The sequence below is a fragment of the Otolemur garnettii genome, unplaced genomic scaffold, assembly GCF_000181295.1.
Source record: "Otolemur garnettii isolate 467f Iridium unplaced genomic scaffold, OtoGar3 scaffold00002, whole genome shotgun sequence".
Classification (NCBI taxonomy): Eukaryota; Metazoa; Chordata; class Mammalia; order Primates; family Galagidae; genus Otolemur; species Otolemur garnettii.
Genome location: NW_003852397.1, coordinates 13,178,622 through 13,191,495, shown reverse-complemented (window position 1 = coordinate 13,191,495; position 12,874 = coordinate 13,178,622). Strand labels below are relative to the sequence as shown.

Sequence of the window (12,874 nt, the reverse complement as noted above, 5' to 3'; positions counted from 1 at the left end):
CAAGGAAGAATGGAATGTACAAACACCTTGACCAGTACAACCAAAATGTGAATTATTTGCATGCAAACTGTCAACAAACTACTAAAGCAATTTTATAAAGGGATCTTTTTTGTCTTTCAGTTTTGCTTATTTTTCAAGTCTTTTCAAACATCTTTCCATTTTGCCACCTATGCTCATGAATTACATTCCAAATGCAATTTATGGAGATGGCATTTATATGGAAAGCAGTTGTCTAAGTTCTATTTATTTAATTTTATCTCCTCCAACTCCAAAGTAACTAATCTCTAAGCACTTACAAAAAGAATTTTATTTTAATGAAAGTATGTATGGGTGCATAGAGATGCAGGCTTTGTGACTCTAAGCACAATGAAAGTTAAAGCTACGTGAAAAGTTGTTTGCTCCAGATGCAGAAGGGAACAGAACATGGTATACTCACCCAGAAAGAGCGAAAAGGGAAGTCTTCACACTCCCCACCTCTACCCTCTCCCCACCCCGGCCTGAATCAATCTTAAGTCATTGCTAGAATTTGCCATGCATTGAAATAGAACTTCAAAGGGGAAATGAGATGGGATGGCAACTCTTTTTAAACTGAAGGAGTAGAACAGATAGAGTTCCCTGAAGCTGGGAGACAGAGTTCTCAGCCAGCGGGCAATCGGCATAAGGATTACTTGGTGGTGGACAGCCATCTCTCCCCTTTTCATCACCTCTCCCTTGGCCTAGGCCAACTGCAAAGGGGAAGCTGTGGGTGAAGAGGACACCAAGGCCATGGGTAAGATTAGAACAGAAGGCAATCTTTCCCTCAGATCCCTAACCAGGTTTAGCACATGTAAAAAGTCACGTTTGCCTTTTCTAATGCCATCTCTCGTTTCCTTGAATGTCCTTTTATCAATTGCTAGATCCTTCTCTAACCTACATGGTTTCACTACTATTTGCAGACAGGCATGGAAGTTTGCTACGTTTTGTGTGACTCGGTGGGCCCGGGATGTCAGTTAGGGCTGGTAATTCACCTGTGTTCTCTCTGATGCTCTGATCACACAGAACTAAATCCTTACAGTTCGAGGTGGAGGTCGTCTTGCACTTCTGCTTTAGGAGGGTGTGGGCTGGAGGGAAATGCTGTGCTTCGTGTGTCACATGTGCCAGGTCTCTGGAGCCCGGACTGGCTTAGCAGTCTGGACGGTCTGTTCGGGATTGCCCCAAAGGCCAGTCCCAGTGAATGAGCAACCTGATATTCAGGTCAGATGCAGCTGAGCAGAGAGGTTGCAGTAATCAGAACCTCATGGCTGGGTAAATGCTCCCTGGGTGTTTGGCCATAGACCCTATGGGTGTTAACACAGGTGAAGCACAGGTAAAGAGCTGCTTCTAGGGAGAAATTCTTGGAGGTGTGTAGCCGAAAATGCACCCTTTCCTGTCTTCCACAGCATATGGAGTAGCAAATTCTGAAAAGCCCACTGAGACTAAACACATTTTACTTATGCTTGTATATACCGGTGATCTGTGCCAGTGGAACATGGATTAAAAAAAATCCACAGAGAAGTCCAAAGTTAATTTTAGTTATTGCTTCAATGTCCAAATCTCAGGCTAACTCTTACATGGCTTGGTTAGGTTGGGTGTGAAGAATTTCAGAGCAGCTAAGGCTGTTAAATACTGGAGTGAATTAATAAGAGAAGCAATAATACTTCCCTCCTGGTGAAGAAAAGAAATCTGCTTCTGACTGAATGGTCTAACGGTTGTGTCATTTGATGGAGTTAGGACAATGCCCTACGACAACTCCTTTGAGATCTGGGATTCTAGGTCTAGAAAGCATCAATCTTTGCCATTCCATTTTTTGCCCCTCCCTTACTCATCTATTGAAATGGAGAAAACAAGACCAAAGCTGAACAGCAAAGAGACAAATGGGAACTGGACAAGCAGTTGGGTTCCCTGGGTTGGCATCCTGGCTCTGCTACTGACTGCGTGAGTTATTTCTCCTCCGTGACCCTCAGTTTTGTCGTAGGAAGAAGGATATAATAATAATAAATACTGCACAGAATTGTGAGGCTTAAATGAGTTAATCTGTATAGAAGCCTTCAGATCAACACCTGGTGCAAGATAAATAATTAACATTAATTATTATTATTGTTATCACATCTGGTTGTAGCACAATCATACAGTAGCTTCCATCTGAGCAAAAACGGTAATATCATTCTTGTAATGGTAACACCTACCTCCCAGGTACCCAGATGATAGAAAGAGGGAATGGGTAACTCTGCCAAGCTCATTCTCTGAGCTTCTTAGCTGCTTCCAACTGCTGAGACTATTGCCCAAGATAAATTACATTTGCCTCTCCTATTGTAATGAAAGTCAAAACTTGGGCTAATATTATTATGCTTCCACAATGTACAAGGGCAATGTACAAAATCTCTCTCCTGGAAATTGCCTGAGCTCATAAATTTGAGACCAGCCTGAGCCAGAGAGAGACCTTGTCTCTAAAAATAGCCGGAAATTGTGGTGGGTACCTGCAGTCCCAGTTACTTGGGAGGCTGAGGCAAGAGAATCACCCAAGAGTTTGAGGTTGCTGTGAGCTGTGATGACACGACACTACCAAGGGCCAAGGGTGACAAAGTGAGATTCTGTCTCAAAAAAAAAAAAAAAATATATATATATGTATATACACAATCACCAATATTTCTAAAGCACTTTTAACCAATGACTCTAGTGTCTTAAGAGTTTAGAATTTTAGGAGTAATGACAATCCCCTCCTCTGTGATTGAGTGGTCTACAAGCAGTGCTTTCTGTACCATCTCTGTTTCTAACTTGCTGAATGCTAACAATTGGTAAGCCCTTAGCTTCTTCGGTGGCCATGATTTTCTCATCTGTGAAACAGAGAGAGGGTTCACCTAACTTCTTATCTCCAGGGTTGTTTAGAAGTGGGAAAGGGTTAACAGATTTCACAACACAGAAAACACTTTGGCAAAACAACAAAGAAGCATAAATACGCATATAGCTATAGTCATCTATGCACACATGTAATATTACCGATCAGATCACGCTACCATAAATTACTTTATTTTACTAAAGAAAAACTAAGATATTTATTTTCTTTCGATGAAACAACACAATGAACCCACAGTAAATAGACATCTTTAATGTTCATTTCTTCTTCCTCATCACCTTCAGCTTTGCCCGGGCACAGGCCTCTGCCCCTGCCCCAACACTAAAGTGACCAAACCACACAGACTGAGAAAAATATTTGAGGTATTGCAGACTCCATGGACGTTTCTTCCCCTCGTGATGAGTCTTAGTTCTTTCCCATGGAAAAACGGGGGTCTCTTTTTGCTTTTTTCATCCAGACCATAGATGAAGGACAGAATTTGTGGGAAAGCAAGCAGAGAAGAGTTTCTTCTTTCATCGTAAAATGTTCCTTGTAAAAAAAATGATATACATACATACATATATATAAAATACATCCAGTGCCATTGCAATTGTTCTGCCAAACACTGGGAAGTGCCACCTTGGTGGATGGATGTATTTCTGGAGTTTTAAACAGTTGTCCTACAACAGCTGCATTGCAGTAAGACTCGGGCAGGTGGCTTGAGATAAGCCACTTGCCACTCACATTCAGACTGAGGCTTCCATGTTCACAGTCCAAAGGAAAAAGTGTTTCTCTGTGTCTGGAGTGGGTGTTGTGGGGAGATGATGGGCAGGAAGGGAGCTGGAGGCTGAGCGCAGAGGAAGAAGGAATCTGCTTCTTTTTACATCTCTACCACAGTCTTCGATGCAAATACACAATTTTAAATCTGAGGATATCCATGTCAGTAGTGCTATGCTCACACTACCTAATGAAAGAATTCACATCAGCATAAAAAATATTCACACCAAAAGTCTCCTTGTCTTTCCCCCTTTCCAAGAAAGCTTATGATATCCTATCACCTGACTAAGTGATTTCACCACAGATATTTCCACTGTTTTGGCCAACATGATTCAGAGTCTTTGGGTCCATCCGCTCTTACAGCAGTGGGAATTAGTATTAGATGAAATTTCTGTAGTTGTGGTTCTTGGTTTTCCATACACGGAGAAGTTTGAAGTCTCTGCATTCCCCCCACGTCCTCATCCACGAAGTGAGAGGCACAGGTGCTGAGCCTCCAAGGCTGGTCAGAGGGAAAGGGAAGGGGAAACCCTGGGTCAGCAGATCAGCTCAGGAGGGACGCACCACAAAGAGAATAGCGGCGAGCTGCAAACCAAGATCAGAAGCTGTTACAAACCCACTCCATCTGAGCTCTGAGTGCCACCAACTGTACTATTGCAGAGACCTACAGGGAAGAAGCTGGCTGTCTAAAACCAGTACACATCCTTGTTTTTGTCCTGAGGCTGCACACCTGAAATTAGAAGAGAGAGAGAGAGAGAGAGAGAGGGAGAGAGAAAAGAAAGAAAGAGAGGGAGAGAGAAGGAGTGGGAGAAGGAAGGCACAGAGTATTTAAGGAAAGAGAAATATGAACACTACTGTTTTATTGTGAAAGTCACAGCCTTCATCAAAAGTCTGGTAAATGAAAGTAAACACAAAGCAAAGAGAAAAGTCAAATCTTCACCTGGAGGAAGGGGGAGCAGGACTACAAGGCAAGTGTGCACTTATTACATAACTGGTTTTTTTATTTGCCCTAAAAATAAGAAAAGAAAGCAAAACTCCCCAAAGCCTTATTTAAACGTACCTTTCAAATTCTACTCTTTAAGCCAGAGATTTAGCATTATTATGTTCTTTAAAGTTTTACCTTTTTAAGAGACCTTTTTATTGTGGCAATTTAGTCAATATCAGAGTCACATATTTTTCTTTCCTTATAACTGTCCCCAAGTCACAGAGGGTTTTAAACTACACTCTCTGCAGGTACTCTAGATCAGAGCTGTCCAATAGAAATACAATGGAAGCCACAGGCATAATTCCAAATTTTATACCAGCCACAGTGAAAAAAGCATAACAAGTGAGAATTAATTTTAATAATGCATTTTATTTAACCTAATATATTTGATGCAGAATGTGTTGAAAATTTTTCACCAAGCAATCAATATAAAAACATGAATGAGGTGAATTTTACATTCTTTCTTTGCACAGTTTTTTAATTCCAGTGTGTATTATACGCCGACGGCACCTCGTAATTTGGTCTAGCCACATATCAAGTGCTCAGCAGCCACATGTGGCTAATGGCTACTCTATTGAACAGCGCAGAGCTAGAACTTTAGCCCAAAATTTTATTTTCAAAAGAAGTCTTCTTTTAAGAATTACCAGCCATGTTAGGGCAGGGTCCTTACTTTATCGTCCCACCAACTCTGATAACACAGGGTCATCTGTCAGCTGAAACACAGCCTTGTCACGCAGATCCTCGGGCCACAGAAAGGGGGTCTCGCACTCAGCCTAGAGCTGTGACCAGGACTAGAGGGACTCCAGGGAGGTCACACTCCCCCCTCTGCTTACCTGAATCCACGCTGAGGCCCAAGCCCTGGGCCACCTCCCCTGCGGGGCTGGCGAAGGGTCCCCCGGGCGCGGCCCACGCGGCGCCGGCCTGCTCGCTCTTGGCCGAGAGCTCGCAGGGCGGGCTGCCAGGCGCCGGGGCCGGGGCGGGTGCGAGGCGGCCCGGGCGCCCCGAGGCGGCGGGCATCAGCAGCGGCCCGTAGCGCGGGTCGAAGTGGGGCGCGTAGACCTCGTGCACCGCGGCGGGGCGCGGGTAGGCGGCAGCCTGGGCTCCGAGGGCGCCGCCCAGAGCGTAGGGGTGGTGCGGGTGCGCGTGGTGTGGGTGCGCGTGGTGCCACGGCTCTGTCGCGCCCTGGTGCAGGTGGCCGTGCAGCGCGGCCGGAGGGTAGGGGTCGGCGGCTGCGAAGGGCAGCTCCGAGTGCGCGGCGGCCAGCGGGCTGCCCAGCGGCGCGGGCACCGGCGTCTGATACGCGCTGTTCCAGAAGGAGGCGGGGAAGCTGCGCTGGCTCATCGGGAAGGAACCGTCTGCGGGCGGAGGGGAGGAGAGGAAGAGAGGTGCGTGTCACCGCCGCGAGACGCGATCGCGGACCTGCCAGTGACAGCTCTACTCGCGCTGCAGTCACCGAACTGGGAAGTCCCGGCGCCGCGGAAACCGGCAGCCTCCGCCCGTGGAGCAGCGCCTAAGGGGGCTGCAGCCTGTGACAACGCGGCCTGGGCACCGCCGAAGGGGTGCTTCCGCGAACGCCGGGGGAGATGGTCGGTTTCATCCGATTTCCCGGACGCGTCCCCAGTGCCCAAACCGGGGGGCGGCAGGAGAAGGAATATCGGAGATCTCCTTCCCTCCAGACCCAAGTTTTGGGGTGCAAAGAACATTCCCCCACTCTGGCCAGCTGCCAGAGCAGACACGGGCCTCCCTTTCTCAGCCTCAGCTTCTCCCGAAGCTAAAGATACCTCTTTCCACTTTGGTCGGCCGCATAGCGAACTCGCCTTTCTCAAGTCTCAGCCCTCGTTGTTTCAGAAACTGCCCCTGCGAGGCCTCTCAGATAGACGTGGAGGCCCATCGACAAATATCAAAGTCTTGTTATTATTAGTTTTCTTTCTAGAAACCTTCTTACAAATATTTTTTTCCAGGAACTCAAGCAAAAGAGTAAACTAGTCATTTTAAAAGGGTGGTTGTATTATTTGCACAGCGGGACACGATGGGTCAGGTCTTTCTAAGTCAACATTCTGCGTCAAAGCGAGGGCACCAGGGATAATAAAAAATTATGGTAAGTACCACTGTCGATCCCTACAGTCTGGTAGCATTTTAAGAAAACAGCATTTAGATCAAATTTATTTGTTACCATTGGTAGCGAAGGAGAAAAATACAGCTACTTAATTCAAGGAAGCTTTATTGAGCACTTCCTCTGTCGAAGGTCTCTGCACCATATACTAGAGAATTCTAAATGATTTGAAAATGCTTTTTAAACGGTGAACAGCCTTCCTGTTAAAAATACTTTTGCCAACTGAAGAATAAAAATAATTCTGTATTTAAAACTAATGTTTTGGGGTCTTGTCTATGGAGAAGGCTTGTGCAAAGTGTTAAACTCTCTTAAGAAAAAAAAAAACGTGTGTGTATGTTGTCATTTCCTCCCAACAGACAAACGAAAATGAATGAATGAAAATTCTTTCCTTCCTTCCTTCCACAAAGTCCTCATTTCTCAGCTGGCCATACACACAAAACAGCTTAGGTTAATGGTTCCCCCAAACTTTGTCTTGTTGATAATGAAGGAAGTTGAAATTTTAGAATAGAAGAGAGATTTAGTTGACTTTTCTAATAAATTATTGTCCGAGGCTAGGGTAAAGTAGTACTTTGTGAAGAAGGTAGAACAATAAAGAGGAAATGTGGGGGAAACCTTAGAGATGTTTGGCAGTGCCTACATGTTTCTTTCTTTGTTACTCTACTTATTGTGACACTTTTGTTTCTGGATTTCACCAATAATTGGAAACTGGCAAAAGGCATACATCAGTTTTAGTAAGTTTTGCTTCCGGGGGAGGTCTAGAACTTATTCCTCTGGGCAAATTTCCCAAAATTGGGAAGTGCTGGGTAAGTTGGTGGTGAGGATTCTCTACCTCCTGTTTTGGGAGGGTGCTGGAAACTTCTCATTTTCCATAGCACATTTACATACATTTTTATGTTGGAGTCTTCCAGCCTTCTGTGGGGATAGTTAGGAGGGCAAGTGTTATTCTAATTTTAGATACCAGTATATAGAGCGACCTTAAAGAGGTTAAGAGACTCACCCAAGGTCATATTGCTAGGAAGTGGAGGAGTCAAGACACAAACTTTGAATTTCAAGGCCAGTGTTTTTTCTGGATTAATATCTGCCTCTTTCAGAGGAGATCTTATACCCATTCCCTTTTTCCTCTTCATTTTCCTGACCTTCTCTAAATGCTCTTGCTCACCCCTCTCTGACATCTACTATTCTTTCAGCTGCATCTCCTCGGGTCCCTGTAAGTGGACCCCCAGATGGACAGGGTCCTCCTTCTGTTCCTCCCGGCAGGGCTCCATACTCACCTTGCCAGGGCCCAGAGCTCCTAGGTGCTTTGCTACTAGTACAGCTGGGGGAGTAGCTGCTGGGTTGGCTCAGGGCTCTGCTGAAATGTTCATCCACCACAGAGCTGATGTCCCCTTGGAAATAGGTGAAGAGAACGCAGCGGGAGTTGATGTACTCCGCCTCTGGTGGGCATTCTTTCTCTGGGCTGCTTTCTTCCTCTTTGATACTGGCTGGGGTTTGACTGGAAAACGAGGAGCTGCCGCTGGCACTGCTGCTGGGGCTGGCATTGCACTCTTGGGCTTCCTGCATTTTAGAGTAATAGGCTAGTTTCTGATCAAAGAGAGAAAGAATAGAGATGTCAGTTTCAAAAGAGATCACAAATTGTGTTTAGACTGAACTCCCTCATCCCACTCCCTAAGGTATCCATGGGGAAAGTAGCATCTGTGACTACCTCTTGTACTCTCAGTATGAAACCAGCAATAAGGGGGCATCAGTCCTCCCGACCTACACCCCAGCAAGAGACTGGTTCCATAGAGGAGATTGCTGTCCCTGGTTGGCAGTCTCCTTAGAGTTGCTGGTGGGCCACATGGAAATTTCTCCTAAAATGTCTGGGTGAAGGTTTGAGAAGACATCTACGCAGCCACATTATGAGCTAAGTTTGACCTCACAGCTGGGCTCAGGACAGATATATTTTTGAAAGCCAACTCCAAGGGTAAAGGACACTCAAGTCCAATTAGGGCCTGACTGTTCCCTGCCTCAGAATCCAGGGCAGAAGCACAAAAATGCAGGATTAAACGTCCTCATAGTAGAACGGAGGAAAAACACCCACAAAAGTCCACCTCCTGCAACCACGAATGTAAAAGATGAAGTCCACAAAAAGTTTGCAATGATCCCATGTACTAATGAATCATATGGGGCAAAAATGTGGGATAACATTGTGATTGGGGAAAGATGGATGATTTTAATAAATGCAAGCTGACATTTGGTGACCCATGCTCTGTCCATTTAAAAGTATCTCAGTTTTTAAGTAGGTTTCTCTTTAAGGAAAAAGCAGTGGACTAGAAGATTATGAATATTTCCACCCTCACCATCTCCATATTTACTGAGGAAATAATAAAAAGTAGCAGAAGGAAGAAATGTTAAGATCCTGGCTGGGGGGCTGAGTAAATGGTGATGTCTGATAGTAATGTTACAAACCAAGTGCCGCTGCTGAGAACACTTTGTAAGAAATGAGCAATGGATTGAACGCGGTGTTGACACATTCTAAAGGCAGAGATGGCCTTGAAGGGGGGCCCCAGTCACATGAAAAGGAACTGGAGCTCTTCAGGCAATAGATTGGTCCAGGGTCCAGGAGGAGAAAGGACCAGACAGAAAACCAACCAGGATCTTTGCAATACTCCCATCCTGGAAAGGAGCTCCAGTAATTTAGTAATATCATCACTTCCTACATGCCTACATGCCTACATGTTCCCAGCTGTTTTATAAGAAGGGACTCTGGGCAATTCCTAGAATTAACATCGAGACAAAACAAACTCTACATGGAAAAGTTTCAAAGAGAAAAAGAGGAGGGAGGAAAATAAAAGGCAAAACCTACCCGTTCCATCAGCGGGAAATTTCCGAATAGACATAGTGAATTTGCAAACAAAATTTATGAAAGTATCCACTAGGGCATATGCGCATACCACGATTTCAAGTTCTCCCAAGCAGTAGTCTGGGCCCTCACTTTTGAACCTGGTCTGGACCCCTACAAACCCCCAGGTGTATAATTTCATTCTTTCCCTAGACTACTGTCCCCGGTTTCTGATATGTCAGCTGAGGAAATGGAATGAAAAATTGTTCAAACAGACGAAGCCCCAAGAAAAGAAAAACTGGCAGAAATAAACAGAACTTGAAAAGTTTGCAGAAGCAGGGTTGAGCGGTCTTCTTAAAAGTGAGTTTGTTGAAAGCAGGGCTGACTGATTCAGCTACTCAGCCTCCAGAAAGGCGAAGTGTTGTCTAAGAAGCTCGCCTCTGTCGGGCCAGTCGCACTCCCATAAAGTTGAAAGCAAAAGATAACAAAACGAACGCATTCTGCTCAGTGCCCTTTAAAACGAATTCGTTGGTTCTACAATTGATTGTTCTGATAGCCCGAGATTGAAATGTTAGAAATTATTCCGGAGATAAGCTTGCCAGAAAGAGAACGTGCAGGCCTCTGCATCTCAGACAGAAAGACTGGCCTTTGCTTTTTGGTCATTTTCCCCTTTGGGACCAAAGTTTGTTTTTCCACCCCTGCCTGAGCTCTATCCGCAGCCTCCTCCCACCCCACACCTGCACCAGGCTCGAAGAATCTGGAGTCTGACAAACCAAGTGAAGAAGATTCAGCCTGTGCGGTTCTCCTCGGATTAGTCCCAGGAAGACCCAGAAGCGCACCAGCAGGATGTAGCTGCCTTCCAGAGACAGCGAATGGACAAGCCAAAGGGGTTCGCTAATTGTACAATCAGCCGTGGGGCACCGTAGCGATCCCCGCATCCGGGCGGGACGCTCCTCGGACCTCGGCGTACTGGCTAGGCTCCGGCAAGCCGGGGACCCGCCACCCGCCCCCTAAGTCCTGGTCCTGACCCAGGGGAGATACGTACCTGGTGGTAGGGCGTGTAGGCGGCTGCGAAGTAAGGCTGCGGAGGACCATACACTTGGTACATAACATCCAGACAGCTCATGGCTCTCCGCAGCGGAGCCGGTTAGCTGTTTTTTCATCAACTCTGGTTCGGCGGAGCTTAGGTGTACTGCACGGGCGGCTCTTGGGCCCGAGCTCCCAAGTCATCCGCGACAGAAGAAAGGGGCACCGCGCTCGGCGGCTTGGGATCCTTCTGGCTCGCTCCCCTCCTACTCCTGCGATTCTAGCCCGGACCGCGCTCCGGGACGGAAGCGCCCGGGCTCCAGCTAGAGGACCTTTAAAGCCCACGCTCTGCGGGCGTGCTGACGCCACTCTGGGCCGCAGAGGAGGAAGGGGCGGTGGGGAGGCGGGAACTGGGGGGCCAATAGGGAGCGAGGATCGCTGGTCAGAGGGGCCGCCGGTGTGTTTCAAGGGGCTCCCCCGCAGCTCGCCTGCAGGCCAAGGGTGCAGTAGACAGTGCGATCCGAATAGTGGAGCTTCAGGTTTCGCTCAGCGAGTAGTGAGCTATCCAGCTCAAATAGGATAAAGGGAGGGATCCGGGCTCCTACACAAAAATAAAATAAAAGAAAAAAGAAAAAGAAAGAAAGAAAGAAAATTCAGGACAAGAGTCTTCCTGGGAGCGTCCTACTCACACGCTGAACAGTCAAGGTGGAGCAGATTCTCGGCTCATCGAGAGAATCCTGTTGGAGAGGGAATGTGCTGTCCTTAGGGATCCAGGAGTCGCAGACAGCATGTTGAAGCAGTCTGGGGACTCCTCCCTGCTCAGAGGAGCTCCCTCTGCGGGGAAATGGCAGTGGCCGAAGCCCGTAACTGCTGTCCCCAGCCGCACCTCCTTTGCGCCTCCTGCGACCGGGTCCTGGGGCCCCCAGCACCACACCCCAATTCCGCTGCCTTAGGCAGTTCCTTTACTCTGGTCTAAATTTCGATCCCGCCTCTTTCTCTTTGATGTCCTCCACCGAAGCCGCTAGGCTGAGTCGTGCCCCGCCTCTGGCTGCTCCGGGTGTGAACTGCTTTCGAGGAGTCCAGGAGGCCTTACCCGGTCCCCGGACGCCTGGCTTTCCATGCCGATGTCTCCTTGGCCCGCGTCCTTTAAGGTTTTGGTAATTTTTTTTTTTTTTGAAAAGGGACTCACCGGCTCTAAAAGCAGGCATCCTAGAAATTACAAGAAGTCAGAGAGGACATTTGCTACCTCTTCAGCGGTGATAACTGCGACGCTGTGGTTCATTTTAGAGAGGGGAGAGAGTCAGCGCCTCAGCTGTGAAACGCTCACCGCCTTCTCTCCTCTGCGAGCTCTGCTGACTCAGAGCTCCTTCCTCACACCCCCTCCATCCTCCTCAAACCTTCCCGCAAACTCCGAGTAAACGGAGTGTAACGGGGAATCCTCAGTCCTTCAAATTTAGGAAGGAATTGAGACAAGGCTGTTTCTATTGGCTGGGTCAAGTGGCAGAAGGGACATCACGGGAATAGTGGGGAGCAGACTTGGGCCGGGCAGAGGTTGGAAGCGTTGAGGGCCTAAACCAAAGAAAGGGGCAGAGTGCATTACTGACACAAGCCAACCCTATTTATGCTCCAGTTTAAATTCAACAAAGTCTCACGTCGATTCTCGGGCTATAACTGAGAATAAATACGTCTTTGATGATGCATTTATGTTTTAAAAGCGACTATTTTAAGTCAAATTGTTTCGGGGTTGAAATTGTGGTTTATGCAGGGGGTGGTGGGGAGGGGTTAGGGTGGGCGAATTTGCTGGGGGATGGCTCCATATCTCCAACTCCGTTTATAAATGCTGAGCCCCATCTAGTGTAATTGGAGAGTTTCCTTAATTAACCCCATGTATTCTATTTGAATGAAAATTTAAAATAAAGACACTCCTCTAGTACAGTTTTACACAAGACTCTTTTTAGGAGCCCGAAGGCTAAGTTCTGCAGACTTCTTGATCTCCCCCAGATTCTGAAGTACGGGTGAAGCAGGACACTGCTCCCACCTCCACCACTACGGGCCTGCCCAGGAGTTTCGGATAGGGGCACAGCCGCCTATCTGCATTTGTTGGAGGACAAGAGAGCAAACTGTCAACCACAGGGCTACAGTGCATCCTTCTGGATCCGCGGAGGCGAGGCGTGCAGGCCCCAGTCAGCGCTTGCTGCACAACTTTGCTGGGGGTGGGGATAGGGAGGAGCCGGAGGCGGGGGCTGCTCCTCAGGTTGCTGGGCTGTAAGTTAGCCTGGCGGGTGCCAGTCAGATCAGGTGTAA

At 47.3% G+C, this 12,874-nt stretch overlaps 1 protein-coding gene across 2 annotated transcripts; it reads right to left on the bottom strand.

Annotated features, from left to right (window-relative positions):
- Window positions 1-3,104: 3,104 nt before the first annotated feature.
- On the bottom strand, window positions 3,105-10,880 carry VGLL2 (vestigial like family member 2). Of its 2 annotated transcripts, XM_003781620.2 has the most exons (4): window positions 10,590-10,880; window positions 7,995-8,304; window positions 5,444-5,965; window positions 3,105-4,210 (listed from the first exon to the last, which is right to left on the bottom strand). In XM_003781620.2, the coding sequence occupies exons 1-4, from the start codon at window positions 10,668-10,670 to the stop codon at window positions 4,170-4,172; spliced, it is 954 nt and encodes a 317-aa protein (XP_003781668.1). In that variant the 5' UTR covers window positions 10,671-10,880; the 3' UTR covers window positions 3,105-4,169. The 2 variants fall into 2 exon arrangements, with proteins under 2 accessions (XP_003781668.1, XP_012660927.1); XM_012805473.1 differs by lacking the exon at window positions 5,444-5,965.
- Window positions 10,881-12,874: the final 1,994 nt, after the last annotated feature.